At 43.8% G+C, this 22,187-nt stretch overlaps 1 protein-coding gene across 1 annotated transcript; it reads right to left on the bottom strand.

Annotated features, from left to right (window-relative positions):
* Positions 1-6,861: 6,861 nt before the first annotated feature.
* Positions 6,862-8,031, bottom strand: LOC120924840 (hydroxycarboxylic acid receptor 2-like). Its single transcript, XM_040335837.1, has one exon. It carries the CDS (start codon positions 7,977-7,979, stop codon positions 6,963-6,965), a length of 1,017 nt encoding a protein of 338 aa, XP_040191771.1. The 5' UTR covers positions 7,980-8,031; the 3' UTR covers positions 6,862-6,962.
* Positions 8,032-22,187: the final 14,156 nt, after the last annotated feature.

The following is a 22,187-nucleotide window of genomic DNA, read 5'->3' as shown; positions in this document are numbered from 1 at the left end:
AAAAAAGGAGTGGAGTTGCGCTAAAAATGTGTGACTTATCAAAAAATAGTGATCACTATAAAGTCCCAAGGAAAAGAAGAAAAATCTTCTTTAAACAAACGTAAACTGTGTGAAAGTTCTGTGAATAATCAAATTTCATATGAAATCACAACGTGAAGAGATATCTGGATCACTGCTCCCTGTAATTGCTGACCCTTACCAGATTTTCAGATCCAAAAGGATCAAGCCAAGCAAGTAGCCAAACACCTGGGCTGCACAGGAGATCAGAATCTTGATAAGGTCTTCCCAGCAGTCCGTCAGTGGAACATCCAGAAAGCAAACAAAAAATAAAACTAGATAGTGTGATATTGTCTGGTAATCACACACAAATACTCCCCCTGTGACTGGCAGACGGACAGTGTGACATGCAAACCACCACCAAAATACACACTGACCCTTACCAGAGCCCTAGGTATAGATAGATCAAAACCACAAGGGGGATATGGGCAGCCAATGGAAAAAATCTTCTCCCAACACAATCCTCGGATTCACCAAGATACACCAGGCAATCAGCAGTCATGGAGAAGAAAACTCACAATAGTGTGATAACGCTTAAGGCATTTATTAAGCAAAAACGTAGCACACTTACATAGGTAACTTTAAAAACAGCAAAAAGGATCCGGCCGGTAGTAGAACGTGTAGTCCTCAAATCTCGTCTAGTCTCCTCCCAGACGTACTGACGTCACCGAGATTTGAGGACTACACGTTCTACTACCGGCCGGATCCTTTTTGCTGTTTTTAAAGTTACCTATGTAAGTGTGCTACGTTTTTGCTTAATAAATGCCTTAAGCGTTATCACACTATTGTGAGTTTTCTTCTCCATGACTGCTGATTGCCTGGTGTATCTTGGTGAATCCGAGGATTGTGTTGGGAGAAGATTTTTTCCATTGGCTGCCCATATCCCCCTTGTGGTTTTGATCTATCTATACCTAGGGCTCTGGTAAGGGTCAGTGTGTATTTTGGTGGTGGTTTGCATGTCACACTGTCCGTCTGCCAGTCACAGGGGGAGTATTTGTGTGTGATTACCAGACAATATCACACTATCTAGTTTTATTTTTTGTTTGCTTTCTGGATGTTCCACTGACGGACTGCTGGGAAGACCTTATCAAGATTCTGATCTCCTGTGCAGCCCAGGTGTTTGGCTACTTGCTTGGCTTGATCCTTTTGGATCTGAAAATCTGGTAAGGGTCAGCAATTACAGGGAGCAGTGATCCAGATATCTCTTCACGTTGTGATTTCATATGAAATTTGATTATTCACAGAACTTTCACACAGTTTACATTTGTTTAAAGAAGATTTTTCTTCTTTTCCTTGGGACTTTATAGTGATCACTATTTTTTGATAAGTCACACATTTTTAGCGCAACTCCACTCCTTTTTTCATAGTATTTTTTGTTTGTATAAACATCTTGAGTTTGCAGCTGTTTTTTGACTGTTATAGATAAGCGCACTTTTTTTCACTTTTTCCATAGAAGACTTCATTGCTCTTTACAAAATCACATTGTTCGAATCTTTAAAGTGGATGTAAACCCGATTTTGTATTTATTTATTTTTAAGTCACAATGTACAGTATAAGATTTCCTATCATCTATGCCCAGTCTTGCCACACAGAGTTAATACAGCTCTGAGCAATTCTCTTTTATTATTCAGTGAAATAAAACGGACTTACAGAAAAAAAAACTCAGTCCGTTCCACCCCCTTGCTGTGAGTGACAGGTTATTTACATATCTCATGCACTAGCTTGGAGACAGGCATTATTTTTTAATTCCCACCCACACTCCTTTTGTGAAGTCATGTGGTTATTTTTCTGGATTTTGACTGGATGTTAGTGATCATAGCAGAATTTAGTGTAAGGAATACACAGGAGGTGGGCAGGGAGTCTACTGACATCACGACTCCACCCACCGATTTCCAGACAACAGATCCACCCCCAGAATCTGCAGTTTTTCAGTTTATATAAAAGACAGAGGGGAGACATTTGACAGGTAAGGATACATGCAGGAGGCATGTACAGTACAGACCAAAAGTTTGGACACACCTTCTCAATTAAAGAGTTTTCTTTATTTTCATGACGATGAAAATTGTAGATTCACACTGAAGGCATCAAAACTATGAATTAACACATGTGGAATTATACATAACAAAAAAGTGTGAAACAACTGAAAATATATTTCATATTCTAGGTTCTTCAAAGTAGCCACCTTTTGCAGCAGACACATCTCTAGAACTGTTAAGAGAAGACTGTGTGAATCAGGCCTTCATGGTAGAATATCTGCTAGGAAACCACTGCCACACGGCAACAAGCAGAAGACACTTGTTTGGGCTAAAGAACACAAGGAATGGACATTAGACCAGTGGAAATCTGTGCTTTGGTCTGATGAGTCCAAACTTGAGACCTTTGGTTCCAACCCCTGTGTCTTTGTGCGAAGCAGAAAAGGTGAACGGATGGACTCTACTAGGTAGATTCACAAGGAGTTAAGCCGGCTTATCAGTAGATAAGCCGACCTAACTCTGAATCTACGCCGGCGTTTGTTTAAGCGTATGCTCAAACAGAGATACACTTAAACAAAGCTAAGATAGGCCGGCTTGCGCCGTTCTATCTTAGCTTGCGATGTTTCAGATGGCCGCTAGATGGCGGTTCCATTGCGGCCGGCGTAGATTATGTAAATGAGGGGATACGCCGATTCACGAACGTACGCCAGGCCTATGCCGTCGAATTACGTTGTTTCCGTAAGGCCTTAGGCGGCCAAAAGTTATTCCACCTATGAGGTGGAATAACAATGTTAAAGTATGGCTGCCATTCCCGCCGCGAGGTACAAAATTTTTGCGTTGTTTGCGTAAGTCGTCCGCGAATCGGGAGTTACGTCGTTTACGTCCACGTCAAAATCAATAGGCCCGTACGGCGTACTTAGCCGCAATGCGTACTGGGAAATGTAGTCGCCCGGCGCATGCGCAGTGTCAAAAAACGTCAAAAAACATGAGGTCAAGCCTCATTTCCATACAACACGCCCCCCTCCAAGCAATTTGAATTAGGCGCCCTTACGCCCGCTCGTTTTAGGCTACGCCGCCGTAGATTAGCAGGTAAGTAGATTGTGAATCACTACTAGCCTAACTAATTTACGGCGGTGTAGCCTAAACAGGCTAGGCTAGGCCGCCCTAAAGTTAGGCCAATGTGTGTGAATCTACCTATACATGCCTGGTTCCCACCGTGAAGCATGGAGGAGGAGGTGTGATGGTGTGGGGGTGCTTTGCTGGTGACACTGTTGGGGATTTAATCAAAATTGAAGGCATACTGAACCAGCATGGCTACCACATCATCTTGCAGCGGCATGCTATTCCATCCGGATTGCGTTTAGTTGGACCATCATTTATTTTTCAACAGGACAACGACCCCAAACACACCTCCAGGCTGTGTAAGGGCTATTTGACCAAGAAGGAGATTGATGGGGTGCTGTGCCAGGTAACTACCTCTTGAAGCTCATGAAGAGAATGCCAAGAGTGTGCCAAGCAGTAATGAAAGCAAAAGGTGGCTACTTTGAAGAACCTAGAATATGAAATATATTTTATTTATTTTTATATTTAGTTTTGATGCCTTCAGTGTGAATCTACAATTTTCATAGTCATGAAAATAAAGAAAACTCTTTGAATGAGAAGGTGTGTCCAAACTTTTGGTCTGTACTGTATATCCTTATAGATCAGCACTAAGGCCGTAATTTAGAAAGGATGAGAGTGGGTTTACATCCACTTTAAGCTTTGACAAGGGGAGTGTAGAGGAGAACGGGAGTCTACTGACATCACGACTCCACCCACAGAGCTCCAGACAACAGATCCACCCCCAGAATCTGCAGTTTTTCAGTTTATATAACAGACAGAGGGGAAACATTTGACAGGTAAGGATACATGCAGGAGGCATCTATATCCTTATAGATCAGCACTATGGCAGTAGTTTAGAAAGGATGAGAGTGGGTTTACATCCACTTTAAAGAAGATATTTTTTTATTTATCTTTTTGCTTTTGACATACAACCGCATGAGCAATGCGGAACAAATAAAACCAAAGTTATTGATTAACACTTCCCCTCTTTTTTACCCACTTCCCATCCTTTTTATTCTTGAATATGCACTAGACACTTTTATAACCACTTGCTGCTGAAAAGACTCTTAGAAATACACAGTATGGGCCAGATTCACGTAGGAGCGCGTATCTTTGTTCCGGCATAGCGTATCCTATTTACGCTACGACTCTGCAACCTAGACGGGCAAGTGCAGTATTCACAAAGCACTTGCTCCGTAAGTTGCCGCGGCGTAGCGTAAATTGGCCGGCGTAAGCCCGCCTAATTCAAATGTGGAAGAGGTGCGCGTGTTTTATGTAAATCAATCGTGACCCCCACGTAAATGACGCGCTTAAAGAACGGTGCATGCGCGCGCATGCTCAGTATCACATCTAATTTTTTCCCTACCTTACGCCGGCTCAATGCCTGTGACGTGAACGTAACCTACGCACAGCCCCATTCATGTACGACTTACGTAAACAACGTAAGAAGATACGCTTGTGCCGCCGTCCACTTTGCATTGGCTGCGCCTCATATAGCAGGGGTAACTTTACGCCGGACGTAAGCCTAATGTAAACGGCGTAGCGGGCGCAAGTACGTTCGTGAATCGGCGTATTTACATATTCGACGCGTAAATCTAAGAAAGCGCCCCTTGCGGCCAGCGTAAATATTGCACCCAAGATACGACGGCGTAGGAGATTTACGCCGCTCGTATCTTGCCCAAATCTATGCGTAAATGATTCTATGAATCAGGCGCATAGATACGACGGCTCGGATTCGGACTTACGACGGCGTACGTGGAGATATGTCGTCGTAAGTCCATTTTGAATCTGGCCCTATGTGTACAGTTATGTAGTTCCCAGATGTGTATAGGTTTATAATTTTTGTTGTATTTTAAGTTCTTTGCTGTGTTTTATTCTTTGTATATTTATAATTATGTTTACTTTGTATGTAGTACCGTGGCCCTGTGAGATGTGATATTTAGTTCTACCATATGTGTAGTAGAATGCAGGGGTCAAGTCCTGGGGAAAAAAGTGTGGGAACTCCCACCCAAGATCCACTCCCCCACCAAAAAAAAAAAAATGATACGCTGATATACATAATTACTAAACCGCAAGTTCTTTCTAAATCCCGCAATAACTTGCGGCAGACCTCCACAATGTCTCCTGGGAACAATGACAAAAGCTCCCAGGAGACATTGCGGCATTGAGAAAGTGACTGAATACCCGCACACTACCTGATGAATCCATATACAGGAAGCTGCCAGTAACATAAAGGATTACTAAGGTTCGCCTGCCCCTGACAGTGACTAGAGCTGGGCATCGCCGCTTAGTGAAGGATTGGCTCGGCTGCTCTTGGCTGCTCTAGTCCTGCAAAGGGAACTGAGTTCCTGCTGTGAAAAAAGTGGCCGTTCCCACACGTTCCCGCAGGACTTGAGCCCTGGTAGAATGACAATAAAGCTTGACTTGATTATACAGTGACTTTATCGAACAAGACATTAATAACAGTTAGTAAGCATACGGATATGAACACATCACACAGATCATCTTAGGATATCAAACATTAGTCTTGCCATTACAATTTTTATGTGCTTTCTAAATAAAGATGGAAAGTTGTTCCAAATAATAAAACAAAAACTTTCCTCTTTTAATATCTAGAAGCACTGTATGCCTGCCCAAGTATGTTGATTTTAAGATCATAATTGTCGGGTACAACCTGACACTCATAAGGGGAGTAAGCTAGCTGCGGTCAAATGGAACGGAGCTACTCCAGGGGTTCCATAATTTCTTGAATTCTCTAAAACAATTTTTTATGTCAATATCTTTAGGAAGTTAACAGTGCTGACTTGGTTTTACCACTCCGTACTGTGGGGGGAGGCTAGGGGACATCCATTTTTGTGTAACTAATTTCCGTGCTATGTACAGCAATCAAGTGATAGGGGCCACTGCCTCGTCAGGCATGATAGAATCATGAAATATAGAAGACACAATCTAGGTTCTAGTGGTTAGATGACCTGGTAAGTAGAGGATGTGAGAGGCTTTGCTTAAATCTTTAATTAAAATTTTAGGTAAAACAAAAAACAGCAATTAATCAGCATTATAGGTAAAAAAAAAATAAGCATAGCACAGAATTTGTGGTAAAGGATAATTGGGTAATAATATTCTATGCTTAAATAGAAACGGGTTATCATGTTAGAAGCATTATAATAATTAATCTTCTGCATCTAGCAACTGTGTGAAAATAAGTAAATATTTAAAGCACCATAAAGACAAAGTAGCTTCCTGAACACAAAGCATTGTTGACAATTTATTTATGCATAGTACAGTATGTGACTTAAAGCGGAGGTTCACCCTCAAAATGAACTTTCCAGCATCCTTAAAGCGGAAGTAAACCCATCAATTTAACAGTTTGAAAAAGCAGTTACATTCCTGGCATGCCGGGAATGCTAACTGTCACATTGGTTGTGCTCTCAACCAAACTGTCAAACCATCCAATGGCTGGTGTCATAACTGATCACATGTGCAGCATCATGGCAGTTGAAGATTAAACAGAGGCCAAGACGCGCCTTAGCAGCCGTCAATCAACTCCTCTTCGCTTAGAAACGCCCATTCCCCGCAGGATTCCCCGCTCGGGGGACACTGCCCTGACGGGTCAGTATTTGGCACATTATAAATCCATTAAATCAATCAATCAATCAATCGGAGCCGGAAAACAAGGGCTCATATAACGATAAGTACAAGTTAAAAAAAAAAAAAAAACAGCATACTGCAGATGTTAGCAGTATGCTACAGCTAATGTCAAAAAGTGGATTTTTGGGTGAACCTCCGCTTTAATTAATCATTACTGCATCTATAAGGTGGCCATGTGTGCTACTAGAGCCGGTTGTTGCTTGGAGTCATGCTGGTATTATTGTCGTTTGGTCCTGTTTCTGTTTCTGACTCTGTTTGGCTTGAGCATTGCAGAATTTTTAAATAGAATTTTCTGAGTGAAGGATTAGAAAAATAATACACCAAAGGATTACACATACTATTTATGTACGTGAAGCAAATTGTAATGTAAAATGCATTATCAATGGTTCTGTAGACACTGCATTTCTTTCTTTCTGAAGAAGCCTGGATCCTTAAGACTTCAATCCGGGTTGACACGCTTGGCAAGTAGCATATGAGGAACACCATCCCAACCAGCATGATACATTTTACAGCTTTCCTAATTCTTACATTTTTGTCCAAGTTTCGTTGTCTGAGCCTCCAGATGATACAACCAGTACAGAAAAGAACAATGCAAAGTGGCAAAAAAAAATTGAAGATGAAGAGAATATCACGCCAACGTGAGTCTGCAGGACACACCATAAAGCTGTCACAGTATGCTTTTGTTGACATGTCCCTTCCAGTATAGACTTTTGTGAGAATGGAGGCAGTCAATAATATTGTAACAAGCCAAACAGCAGAGGCAATAACAGCCGCAAGCTTAGTTGGTATGAAGTTGATTTTACTATAAGGATAAACAACTCGAATATAGCGATCTGTAGCTACTAGAGTTAAAAAGAAGATGCTTCCTGTCCTGTTCATAGCAAGCATAAATAGCATCAGCCGACAGGGGATATCTCCATGGATCCAGGTCATGTTCCTCAAGTAATAGTCTGTCCTAAAGGGTAGGCAAATCATGAGCAGGAAATCTGCTACTGACAGGTTGAAGAGATAGACCGTGCTAGACTTCCATTCTTTAATGTAAAAGCAAAAGCCCCACAAAGCAAAGCCATTCAGTACTGTCCCAAACACAAAGATTATGATCAGAACGGAAGGAAGTATGTTGGAGAGAAGAGGGTCCTCAAATGTGCAGCAAGTGCAGTTGCTACTGTTTTGGCAGTCCCCAATGTAACTTTCCATCATTGTCCAGCCTTTCTTGCTTGTTCAAAGAGTTTCAAGATATGATGTCTTCCCTGTACAGATAAAAGGAAGATACACACAGAACAATAACTAAAGTCTGACTGCAGCTAGGAGATTTTTATATAAAAGATACCAATCTTCAGTGATTACATATCTAAATTGGCCAATTACCACCATGCCAAATATTTTGTTGTGCATTTATTAAAACACACATTTTCTCTCACATTTCCCCTTTTGTGTATTAGCATCCGTTGTGGGACAATTCTTGTCAAGAACATATATGGTTTTACTGGGGAACTAAAGTTCTGCTGACACAAACTGTGAGCAGGCAGGCTCCTTACTACAGAAGAGACATGCAATGTCTCCTTTTTTATTAAAATACACCTGAATACATAGCTCAATTTGCATTGCCGACACAGTCCCTGTGTAAGGGGATGACTGACTCCCGCGCATGCGCCGGAGTGATGTCATGTCGACGTCCAAAGACCGGCCCCCAGAAGAACATGCGGGTGCCAGAGAGGGACAGGGTCCTTGAAGGAACAGTAAGTTTAGCTTCACTTTAATTTGGTTGCAAATTTGGGTGCATATATGTTTATTGTGTAGATCTTCATTTAGATAAACGGGGAAAAAAAATTAGCACAACTTTTATTTGCATAATTTATGCAGCACAGTCATTTATTGCAGGAATATATTCAAAGTCTTAAGACTACAGTGAAACTTTACGAGGCACAAAGTTAAAAATCAGCTTTCATTTTGGAACATACCATTTTTCCTTCTTGATGGTATTACGATGGATGCAGAAAAAAATCCACATTTTAATAAGCCTTTACACAGGTTTGTGATGGAATGCAACGCATTTTTTGGAAGCTGAGGGCTAATAGATAAAAGTATTTTTATTTTATTTATTCTTTCATATAGTCTGTGTGTGTGATATACCAGTACTTTTTCACTTTATTTTTAATCAGCATTTATCCTATATTTCTGTCAGTACTGTACATACTGTGAATGCCTACCTTAATAAAGGTGATTCACAATGGATCTACTAGTTCTCCTAGACTGCAGAAATCTACTAAAGATGCAAAGAGATACATAGAGCTCCACTCTTTGGTCCATTCCTGCTGCCCACCTACAGTGACTTTGGTCACTGCCAGACATGTGTCCCTCATGAACTACCATTTCTTTTGTATTTAGTAGGCTTGTTAGCATTTGTTTGCTGTTGCCAACCCCTTAGAGAAAGAAAATGATATTTTTGTACTTACCGAAAAATGCTTTTCTTAGAATCTATTGAAGGACACAGGTCTTACGATTCTGTACTTATGGTCAGGCTCTCAGTACTGCTTTGCTAGAAAAACTGAGACTTTCTGGTGGTGGGAGTGGTTATCCTGGACTGGCGTGCAGTTTTTTTGTTTCACAGTGTCTGATCTTCCTATAGGTGACCATGTAACCTGAAGGTGTATAACTTTCTTGGTTTCTCAATGGACTTAAAGTGGTACTAAAGGTTCGTTGTTTTAAAAAAAAAAAAAAAAAAAAACTTGTCATACTTACCTCCACTGTGCAGTTCATTTTTCACAGAGTGGCCCCGATTGTCCTCTTCTGGGGTCCCACGGCGGCTCTCTCGGCTCCTACCCACAATAGCTAATCTCCTCTGGGAAGCTCTCTCCCGAGGGGTTACCTTGCAGGTACACTCCCGTGTCATACACTCAGCGTCCATAGATGCCAAATGTATGACTCGATCCCGCCCCCCGGCGGCCGCGTAATTAGATTTGATTGGCAGCAGGAGCCAATGACTGCGCTGCTATCAATTTATCCAATCAACGCCGAGACTCTGTGGAGAAGAGGATGCCGGGGATGAGCCAAGCAGGTAAAGTGGCTCAGGTAAGTAAAGGTGAAGGTGAGAAAACATGAACCTTTACAACCCCTTTAAGGGAAAACATTTATCAGTGAGTACAAAAATCCTATTATCTTTTGTAGAGTAGGGGAAGGCTAGAACTCCTGTCAGATTTTTATTTCTATCTGTGTCCCTGTTGCAGATTTCCTTCACTTCCTGTTTGGTAAACTGTTGTCACCAGTACAGAAAGTCAGAGAAAATCTCTCTAATGAAGTTCTAGATAGCTGTAAAGCATAGGATTTTTTTTTTTTTTAGCTTGAAATACAATTTATTGTGTTCTTGCTTAAAGTGATTCTAAACCTAAACCACAATTTATACAGATAGAGGCTGGCAATGGACTCCCAAATCAAGTAATAAAGCAAAGTATTAAAAGTATTTACTGGCTTTGACATGAGTGAAGGTGTCAATTACATCAGGCAAGTGTCTGTAGCCAGGGCTGGGACAAGGGGTGGGCAGAAGGGACCTCGGTTGTTATACCCAAGCCATGTACAACCTTTATTCCCCTGTAGGCTGTGCACTTGTGCCTAGGCCTGTGAGGACACTTTTAGAGAGGTCTGGTGATGAACCCCTTTGAGTTTTTTTGAGGTTTTTATTCCGTCTACTATTGTTGGTCACTGTTTTTTTTTTTTTTTTGCTTTTGTTGACTTTAATATGGACATGCTGTCCACTTCCTTTCTTATTTTTGTCTTATCTATATTTGCTTCCCTATCCCATCCTCCCTTTTTTTGAGGGGGGGTGGAGATAGCTCCCCATTGGACCTGTAAAATATCTTTATTTTTGTTTTTGGCTAGTTAAATGGGTAAGATTTAGATTTGCTGTTTTGGCTGGACATAGATGGATTGTTTTTTTTTTTTTATCAGCCGGCGCGCTAATTGAAAATGAACAGATTTCATCATCCGCACAATCGAGATGACTCCTCCCCTGTCTGAATACATTACAAGATTTTCCAACATTCTGTTTGACAAAAGTTGATGACTAGATTGTTGTGGGTCAAGCGAGAGTAACCATCGATGGACTGAATGAACTTCAATCCATCTATGGCCAGCTTTAAATGTCAGAGGCTATAACTCACCAGAGAAAAGATCCCAGATTTTGTAAAGTATGCATAAATTGAAAGTTCAGATTCTTTTTCTTCAGGAGACTCACTTTAAGGCTGATAAGATTCCCTCCATCCATAATTGATACTTTACTAAGTGGATATTTGGCTCTAACACCATACACAAATCGAAGGGTGTTTGCATGGGGATCCATGTTCCTCCCCGCTATGGTCCGATTTTGCAGACGGAGGAAAATCCTATTTTTCCATCCGTCTGCAGAGCGGATTGGATGAACACGGACAGGCGGTCCGTGTTCATCCAATCCCCCCATAGGAGAGAGTGGAGATCTGACAGGGCGGTTCCTGCACAGTGTACGGGGACCGCCCTGTCATCTGCTGACTCAGGGGGGATCAACGGAGCGATCCCTGCTGAGCAAGCGGATGAGACGTGTACCGATCCTCATGGGATCTGTACATGTGAAGAGGCAACTAGGACGCCTGCCAATCAGGACTCGGCTCCCGCCCATAAAATGGCGCCGACGCCCTCCTGACAAACAGTGACTTTTTACCTGCTGTGCTGGACTCCTGTTTTAAAAGATTTCTGTTTCCTGCTGACATCTGCTGCTATTTCACCCCAGCTTTCTCCTGGTCTCCCCCAGCTGCCGCTGCGTCTCCCTTGGTGGCAGCGCTGTGCATGTGAAGAGGCAACTAGGACGCCTGCCAATCAGGACTCGGCTCCCGCCCATAAAATGGCGCCGACGCCCTCCTGACAAACAGTGACTTTTTACCTGCTGTGCTGGACTCCTGTTTTAAAAGATTTCTGTTTCCTGCTGACATCTGCTGCTATTTCACCCCAGCTTTCTCCTGGTCTCCCCCAGCTGCCGCTGCGTCTCCCTTGGTGGCAGCGCTGTGCATGTGAAGAGGCAACTAGGACGCCTGCCAATCAGGACTCGGCTCCCGCCCATAAAATGGCGCCGACGTGCCGCGCGCGCCAGGCGTGCCGGAGGCTCGCCAGAGGCGAGCCCCTCTGTGCCCCTCCGGGCCCAGCCGGTACAGCCTTCAGCCCACTATACTGCTTATACTGCTCTCGGGGCACCTTGCCAGGACTTACAGCCACCATCCTGTTGCGTAACCAAGATACACAAAGGTAAATTGCATTATGACTTTAGTCAACTACGATTGTTGAATAATCACATGACCCTACTACCCTTGCACATCTCCACCCTCTGTGCCTCTGAAGGCATAGGGAAAGTTAAATGCCCCACTATGACACAAACAAGTAACCGGAGAGTCATCCCAAAATCAGTCGATCTCTTACATCTAGCACACCTTAACGTACGATCAGCCGGGAAAAACCGACACGACATAGAATCTTTAGTTTCTCGGTTGCATCCTCATATTATATCTATCACCGAAACATGGTTCAAAGCCGACTACCCGGCCCTTTTGGATGACATGCTACCAGAGGGTTACAACATTATCACTAAAAACCGCCCAGGCTCCCGCAGGGGTGGTGGGGTCGCAGTCATTTTCGACCAATCCATTGCATGTACCGAACTGTCCATCCCCTATGCTTCCTCCTTTGAAGCGCTGGCTACCCGATGCCTGATCGATAACAACAACAGTGTCCTCCTCCTTACCATTTACCACCCTCCAGGTTTAGGAGATGCCACTTTTATTGCAGACTTCAACGCCTACATTCTACAGGCACTAACCCTGGCCGACAGGATTATAGTCCAAGGCGATCTAAACTATTGGCTGGATTGTCCCTCGGCCTCCAACGCCAACCTCCTTCTACAGGATATGACGGAACTTGGTTTTTCCCAACTCGTCAATGGACCCACACATAACAAAGGCCATCAGCTCGACGTCTTATTCACATTAAACTGCACCTATGAGGATCTTACTATCACCGACATCCCCTGGTCTGACCATAAAATGGTGAGCTGCAAATTTCCCAAATTTGTCCCACGCTCCCCTATGTCAAAAAAAACAATGACTTCAGGCCCCCCTAGTCGAAATCTGAAAAAGATTACCACAAATTCATTTTCCCGAACTTATCAAAAACAGCACGTTTTGTCAACCCGCCTGGACCGCAAAGAAGCCACGCTGGACGACTCAGAACGGGACACAAACTCGCTGGAAAAGGCTATTTCACTATTCGAACAAAAACTAACTACTACACTTAACATCCTAGCTCCTCTGACTATCCATAAAAACAGACCTAGACTTACAAAATCTAGACCCTGGTATAACGACTCTCTCCATCTCAATAAAACCATCTGCCGTCGTCAAGAAAGAAAATGGCTTAAAACCAGATCTACCAAAGATCTTGCGGCATATAAAATTGTTAGTAAAAGCTATGCTAAAAGTATTCGTTCAGCAAAACGAACGTTCCTCCAGACACAGATTAGGAACGCAAACAACAAGCAATCTGAATTGTTCAAAGTTATGAAGGAACTTTGTGCCCCTAAAAGATTCCAGCCACACATTGTGCCATCCCAAGAGCTATGTAACAACATCTCGTTGGGATTCTCGAGCAAAGTATCAAGACTCCTCACGCAATGTACCAACAACTCTTCAGGCCTCCCCACTCAAGCCCCTCTTAACACGAATCACTGCCCAAAAAAACTTCTTAGTTTCGAATTGGTAAAGACCCACGACCTGGAAGCCTTGATTTTGAAATTAAAAACTACTTACTACCCCGGAGAAGTCTGCCCTGCTTGGCTCATCCAGGAGAACTTATACACCATTATTGATGATTTACGTCAACCGTTCACTCCAACATGGGATTGTTCCAACAACTCTAAAACACGGCTTTCTGACTCCACTTCTAAAAAAAGCCGGCTTGGACTCGACCGACACTAACAACTTCCGACCCATTTCAGCTTCTCATTTTTTAGCTAGAGTTATCGAAAGAGTGGCTCTTCTCCAGCTTCAAACTCATTGTGAGGATGGCCTGCTCTTCCATGATCTACAGTCGGGCTTCTGCCCTGGGAGGGGAACCGAGCTGGTAGCTTTGTCCACTCGAGAGAAGCTCCTTAACGTGGTGGATGCGGGCGGGTCGGCAGCCCTGGTGCTGCTCGACCTGTCTGCAGCCTTTGACACCGTGGATCACTCCATCCTGCTTTCCAGACTCGAGTCCTCTTTCGGGCTGGGAGATACCGCCCTTGCTTGGTTCCGTGATTTTTTAACAGCTCGCACCCACCAAGTTAAGATGGGCTCTTTTCTATCCCCGATTACCACAGTGGAGAATGGGGTCCCTCAGGGATCAGCCCTGTCCCCCATTCTCTTCAACATTTATCTTAGGCCTTTACCCGACATTATTGCTAAACATGGTCTCTGGTTCCATTTGTACGCGGACGACGTCCAGTTGGTAGCCGATGATCTAACTTACCCTGACATGCCCTTAAGATTGGCCAATTGTCTGCGCGACATTTACCACTGGATGACCATCAACAAACTGTGCCTCAATGGTAACAAAACGGAGGTCATGATAGTTGGAAAAGGCAAGACTGACTTTCTTCAAAATTGGCCCACTGAGTTGGGCTTGACACCTAATCCGAAAGATAAGGTGACGGTCCTGGGGGTTATCCTGGACGAAAAACTAAGTATGATTCCCCAGGTTAGACAATCGGTTTCGAGAGCCTCCCATTTTCTACGACTTATCCGCAAGGCAAAACATCTCCTGACCCAAGACCAGAGGAAAGACTTAGTCCAGGCACTAATTATTTCTCGCCTTGACTTTTTAAATGGAGTCCTACTAGGCATTCCAATGAAATGGTCTAAGAAACTGCAGCTGGTGCAGAATCAAGCAGCCAGGCTTATCTACAATCTCCAAAAGCAAGACCATATCAGCCCTGTGCTCCAAGAACTTCACTGGCTCCCTGTTACAAAACGGGTCAATTTTAAAATCCTCTGTCTGATCTACAGGGGCTACCACCAGCTGGGCCCACAGTTCCTATCAGATCTGACTCTACACTATATACCTAGACGCTGTCTTTCGCTCAGCCGACAAAGCTCTACTCATTGGCAATATTGACAGGCTAATTTCTATAGGAGGAAAACGGATTGGCTCCGCGGGGGCGACTCTCTGGAACCAAATCCCGCTTAACATTCGCATCTCCCGAAGCCTATATGCGTTCAGGAAGAAGCTGAAGACCTGGCTATTCTGCCAAGCATTTCAATCCTAGGCCAATTTTTCTTCGCTGATTTCTTTTTTTTTTCTTCTCCCTTCTCTTTTAATTATGCTCCCCACGCCAGAACATCCGGGCTATTTTGTCACAAAGCGCTTTGGCACCACCGACCGGTGGTATATGCGCGCTTCCCAAATAAATAGTAATAAATAAATAAATAAGAGCTTTCATTCGATTTTTTTTTATTTTTAGTGGGAATCAAATTGTTAATTTTTAACCACGTTAATCAGAAAATCTAAAGAAGCATACTGGAAGGAGCACATTTTTAATAGCGTCAGTAGTTTTTGTTCACTAAAGTCCATTCATTCCAAAATCGATTGTTAAAAGCAAAGACATTTTGAAGTACTTTTGAATGACATTTTTCAAGTTCTGGAATGTACTGAGAATTTTCATATTGAATATTCATATTAAATGTTCGTACAAATATTAATTTGAAAATGTATTAGCATATGGTCAGCCAAACTTGGAACTTAACTTAAACATACAGGTGGGCATAGTTCTATCACTGGCAGTTAACAAAAAAAGGGGTAGGATATAGTCATAGGGAGACCCAGAGATGTACTTATGATCAGGGCTTTTTTTCAGGGGGAACTTGGGGGAACTCAGTTCCACCACCTCTTCCTCAGACCCTTTGGTGTCGGCTCACCACAATCACTTGTAAACACAGAAGTCTGGTTTCTGTGTTTACAAGTGACAGCTTTGTAACCCCCTGAACTCTGCACCCTGTATGTAATGCAATTCTGGTATTTAATGCCCCTTTAAGACCCTTCTACTGTTTGTGAAATCTGAACCGGTCGTGGTTGAGTTCCTGCACCTATTTTCTGAGAAAAAAAGCTCTGCTTATGATGCTATAAATTGGTAACTGATCGGCATTTCCTAATTTTACTTTTTCATTCTTAAATACCTTGTTTCACAGTATTGTTCTGTGGGGGCCAAACCAACACTTCCAGGATCCTTTGTTCTTCCTATGCTGAAGATTAGGGATGAGCTTCGACTCGAACATTGTCTGTTCGGCGAACAACGAACAATTTGGGGTGTTCGTGGCAAATTCGAAAAGTCGCGAAACACCCTGTTAAAGGAGTTCTCTGACCTAAAACTTTTAACCCCCGCTGTGCCCGGGCTGTAAAACTATACAAAATAAACTTTCACTTACCTGCCTACGATCCCCCGTTGTTCCGATATCGCCGTCCCGTTCTCCGGTCCCGGTCTCTTCCGCTTCCTACGTGTCGGTGACTCATAGTGCGCTCAGCCTATCAGCGGCCGCGACGGGACATTGCTGCGGCCGCTGATAGGCTGAGCGCACTATGAGTCACCGACACGCAGGAAGCGGAAGAGACCGGGACCGGAGAACGGGACGGCGATATCGGAACAACGGGGGATCGTAGGCAGGTAAGTGAAAGTTTATTTTGTATAGTTTTACAGCCCGGGCACAGCGGGGGTTAAAAGTTTTAGGTCAGAGAACTCCTTTAAAGTCTATGGGAGAAATCTAAAGTGCTAATTTTAAAGGCTAATATGAAAGTTATTGTCCTAAAAAGTGTTTGGGGACCTGGGTCCTGTCCCAGGGGACATGTATCAATGCAAAAAAAAGTTTTAAAAAACGGCTGTTTTTTCGGGAGCAGTGAATTTAATAATGCTGAAAGTAAAACAATAAAAGTGAAATATTACTTCAAATTTCGTACCTAGGGGGGGTGTAAAGTTAGCATGTGAAATAGCGCATGTTTCCCGTACTTAGAACTGTCCCTGCACAAAGTGTCAGTTCTGAAAGAAAAAAAGTCATTTAAAACCGGACTTGCGGCTATAATGAATTGTCGGCTCCGGCAATTCAGAGAGAATTCATTCATAAAAAAAAAAAGCGTGGGGGTACCCCCAAATTCAATTACCAGGCCCTTCAGGTCTGGTATGGATATTAAGGGGAACCCCGCCGTCAATTTAAAAAAAATGATGTGGGGTTCCCCCCAAATGTCCATTCCAGACCCTTCAGGTCTGGTGTGGATTTTAAGGGGAACTCCACCCCAAATTAAAAAAAAAATGGTGTGGAGTTCCCCCAAAAATCCACACCAGACCCCTTATCCGAGCACGTTGACCTGGCCGGCCGCAGAAAAGAGGGGGGGACAGAGTGCGGCCCCCCTCTCCTGAACCGTACCAGGCCACATGCCTTCAACATGGGGAGGATAACCCTATGTTGATGGGGACAAGGGCCTCATCCCCACAACCCTTGCCCGGTGGTTGTGGGGGTCTGCGGGCGGGGGGCTTATCAGAATCTGGAAGACCCCTTTAACAAAGGGGACCCCCAGATCCTGGCCCCCCCATGTGAATTGGTATTGGGGTACATTGTACCCCTACCATTTCACGAAGGAAGTGTAAATAGTTGTAAAAAACACACACACACCATAGAAAAAAGTCCTTTATTAATAAATAAAAAGAAAAAAAATCTAGCGGTGGTAATCTACTCGGTCCCGGCTCCCTGCTCCAACGTTGTCTGTATCCAGCGACGGGTGATCTCTTCTCCGGTCCAGCGATGAGAAGATTGTCCGGGACCCAAAGCAGCATCGCCGGCCTCCTCTCTCCGCCGGACACAGCCCGGCGAATGACGCGGCTGGAGCTTTGACATTTCTTATATTTGTGAGGCGGGGCCACCGTCAGGTGACCTCGTCCCCCTCTGACGCACCCTCTGCTACGTCACTGGGGAAGTCCAGGCTTCCCCTATTGCTTCAGAGGGGGCGGGGTCACGTGACAGTGGCCCCGCCTCACAAATATAAGAAATGTCAAAGCTCCAGCCACGTCTTTTGCCGGGCTGTGTTCGGCGGAGAGAGGAGGCCGGCGATGCTGCTCTACACTTACACTCCATTATGCCTGCTGCTACTTAGCATTTTAGACATTCAAATATATATGCATAAATAGCTATATAACAAAAAAACAAGTAAGTACGCACACACATTGCATTGTACTACAGGTGGTTTTCTGGACGATTCCTGGACCCTGGCGGCTCCTGTCATCTTTTCCTACCGCATCGGTATAACCAGCAGCAGCCAATGCTTCTCCCCAGTCTGTGGCCAGAAGGAGTCAGACGTTCCTTGCACGGACATCACACTCCAGTATCCTGCTTCCCACCACATCCCCTTTCTCATTGTTTGTAAGTGTAATATTTTATTGTTTTTCATTTTTAAATCTTTCTCACTGCACTATGAGATGTGCGCTATCCATCGCCGGCCTCCTCTATCTGCCGGACACAGCCCGGCGAATGACGCGGCTGGAGCTTTGACATTTCTTATATTTGTGAGGCGGGGTCAACGTCACATGACCCCGCCCCCTCTGACGCAATGGGGGAAGCCTGGACTTCCCCAGTGACGTAGCAGAGGGTGCGTCAGAGGGGGACGATATAAGAAATGTCAAAGCTCCAGCCGCGTCATTCGCCGGGCTGTGTCCGGCGGAGAGAGGAGGCCAGCGATGCTGCCCTGGATCCTGGACGATCTTCTCATCGCTGGACCGGAGAGGAGATCACCCGTCGCTGGATACAGACAACATTGGAGCAGGGAGCCGGGACTTACGCTGGACCGGAGAGTAGATTACCACCGCTGGATTTTTTTTTCTTTTTTATTAATAAAGGACTTTTTTCTATGGTGTGTGTGTGTTTTTTACAACTATTTACACTTCCTTCGTGAAATGGTAGGGGTACAATGTACCCCATTACCAATTTACATGGGGGGGCAGGATCTGGGGGTCCCCTTTGTTAAAGGGGTCTTCCAGATTCTGATAAGCCCCCCGCCTGCAGACCCCCACAACCACCGGGCAAGGGTTGTGGGGATGAGGCCCTTGTCCCCATCAACATAGGGACATCCTCCCCATGTTGAGGGCATATGGCCTGGTACGGTTCAGGAGAGGGGGGGGGGCACACTCTGTCCCCCCCTCTTTTCTGCGGCTGGCCAGGTTAACGTGCTCGGATAAGGGGTCTGGTGTGGATTTTTGGGGGAACTCCACACCATTTTTTTAAAAACATTGGGGTGGAGTTCCCCTTAAAATCCACACCAGACCTGAAGGGTCTGTAATGGATATTTGGGGGGAACCCCACGTATTTTTTTTTTAAATTGACGGCGGGGTTCCCCTTAATATCCATAACAGACCTGAAGGGCCTGGTAATTGAATTTGGGGGGACCCCCACGCTTTTTTTAATTTTTTTATGAATGAATTCTCTCGAGCCGACAATTCATTACCGCAAATCCGGTTTTAAATGACTTTTTTTCCTTTCAGAAATGACACTTTGTGCAGGGACAGTTCTAAGTACGACAAACATGCGATATTTCACATGCTAACTTTACACCCCCCCTAGGTACGAAATTTAAAGTAATATTTCACTTTTAGCATTATTAAATTCACTGTTCCCGAAAAAATGTCAGTTTTTAAAACTTTTTTTGCATTGATACATGTCCCCTGGGACAGGACCCAGGTCCCCAAACACTTTTTAGGACAATAACTTGCATATTAGCCTTTAAAAATAGCACTTTAGATTTCAAATGTTTGCGTCCCATAGACTTTAACGGGGTTCTAAAGTTCACACGAACATTTGATGTGTTCGCAAGTTCTAGTGCGAACCGAACAGGGGGGTGTTCGGCTCATCCCTACTGAAGATAGTTCTTAATGACATTGGCTGTATGTTTGGGGTCATTGATGGTATCGTATTATGGATAAGTATCTGTGTATTTCTCAGCATTGAGGACACCATTTATCCTGACCACATCTGTGACTCAATTTGCAAAAATGCAGCCCCAAACTTGCAAGGAACCTCCACCATGCTTCACTTATGATTATACCACACTTTAGCCCTTTGCAAACAAATTGACTCCTTCTACAGCCAAATATTTCAGATTTTGACTCATCAGTCCAGAGTACCTGCTACCATTTTTTTGCACCATGGTTCCTATGTTTTCATGCATAGTTAAGTCACTAAGCCTTATTTCAATGCTGTACGCATTTTTGGCCAGACTTCTCTAGACATTAGATGGGTGTACCTGGATCCCACTGGTTTCTGCCAGTTCTGTGCTGATGGCACTGCTGGACATCTTCCTATGTTCAAGGGAAGTAATAATGACATGTCTTTCATCTGCATTAAGTTTCCATGGCCGACCTATGGTCCTTAAAGTGGTTGTAAACCCACATTTTTGACTTTTGCCTACAGGTAAGCCTATAATAAGGCTTACCTGTAGGTATAAATAATATCTCCTAAACCTGTGCTGTACGGCGCAATGCGCCGCTGATTGCAGCGGCGCATGCGCAGGGGGGGTCCTCGGCTGATGGGCCGGCACGCCGGAATGAAATCTCCCGCGCGCATGCGCGGGAGAGACATCATCGCCGCTCCAGCCAATCACAGCTCTGGAGCGGCAATACCGGAAGACACGCTTGGCTCGGCGTGGACCAGGTAAGTTCCCTACACCTCGTTCCGAGGTAAGTATTTCATAATGAGCTAATATGCGGTGCATACTAGCTCATTACAGCTTTTGCCTTGCAGGTGTAAAAAAAAAAAAATGTATATGCGGGTTTACAACCGCTTTAATGCTGAAAAATACAGGCAGCTTCTTAGCCATCATGCCATACATACCATCAGAGTGTGAGTGGTCCTAAATGTATTCTGTAGCAGGACAACAACCCCAAAGATACAGCCAATATCATTAAAAACTATCTTCAGCGTAAAGAACAAGGAGTCATGAATGTGACGGTTTGGCCTCCAACATCATTGAGTCTGTCTGGGATTACATGAAGAGACAGAAGGATTTGAGGGATTCTAAATCCTCAGAAAATCTGTGGTTACATACAGAGTTATGGAGACAAAAATAGTTGGGGCTACATACATAGTTACATAGTAGGTGAGGTTAAAAAAAGAAACAAATCCACCAAGTCCAACCTATGTGTGTGATTATATGTCAGTATTACATTGTATATCCCTGTATGTTGCGGTCGTTCAGGTGCTTATCTAAGTTTTTTTAACTATCGATGCTCCCCACTGAGACAACTGAATGTGGAAGGGAATTGCATATCCTTGCCGCTCTTACAGTAAAGAACCCTCTTGCCGTCATTACTAGTAAAAAAAAATTATAATAAAAATCCCATAAATCTATCCCCTATTTTGTAGACGCTACAACTTTTGCGCAAACCAATCAATATACGCTTATTGCGTTTTTTTTTTACCAAAAATATGTAGAAGAAAATATATCGGCCTAAACTGATGAAGATTTCTTTTTTTAAATTGGGATATTTATTATAGCAAAAAGTAAAAAATATTGTGTTTTTTTTTTCAAAATTTTCTCTTTTCTTTTGTTTATAGCGCAAAAAATAAAAACCACAGAGGTGATCAAATAGCACCAAAAGAAATCTCTATTTGTGGGAAAAAAAGGATATACATTTTGTTTGGGTACAACTTTGCACGACCGCGCAATTGTCAGTTAAAGCGGCACAGTGCCATATCGCAAAAAATGGCCTGGTCAGGAAGGGGGTAAATCCTTCCGTGGGCTGAAGTGGTTAAATATATTCCTCAATAGCCACAGAGAATATAAATCCAATTTCTGTGCACCAAATACCTTTGCAAACCCTGATATTACTTTGCAAACTTATCACCAACATCCATCATCACTGAGCAGAGAGCAGAGGTGTGGGAGGGGCCCAGCAGGTCCACCCACTACAGAAAACTACAGGAGGGGCGGAGTCAATATCAGTCACCCTGCACAAGTAGAGAGCAGCAGTGATTGGTATTTTTTTACAGGAGGCTCCTGCACATAGGAAAAATTTTACAATGGAATACTGCACAGATCTGGAGGAAATACACAAAGCACACCAAAATTCAAGTAAGAACACACATGACTCCTGTACTTAAAGCGGTGGTTCACCCTCAGTAACAACATTCTAGCATTAAATTAAACATAGTAGCGCGAGCTACAGTATGCCTTTATTTATTTATTTTGCCCCGTACTCACTGTTTAATCCTATAGTGAAGATTCCGACTCCCCGCGGGGAATGGGCGTTCCTATCCATAGGGAGGATGATTGACGGCCGGCTATGGCACGTCACGCTCCCCGAAGATAGCCGGAGTAGGTCTTGGCTCT

Source organism: Rana temporaria, chromosome 1 (assembly GCF_905171775.1).
Source record: "Rana temporaria chromosome 1, aRanTem1.1, whole genome shotgun sequence".
Lineage (NCBI taxonomy): Eukaryota > Metazoa > Chordata > Amphibia > Anura > Ranidae > Rana > Rana temporaria.
The sequence above is the reverse complement of the archived record's forward strand: the minus strand, read 5'-3'. Positions and strand labels throughout refer to the sequence as shown.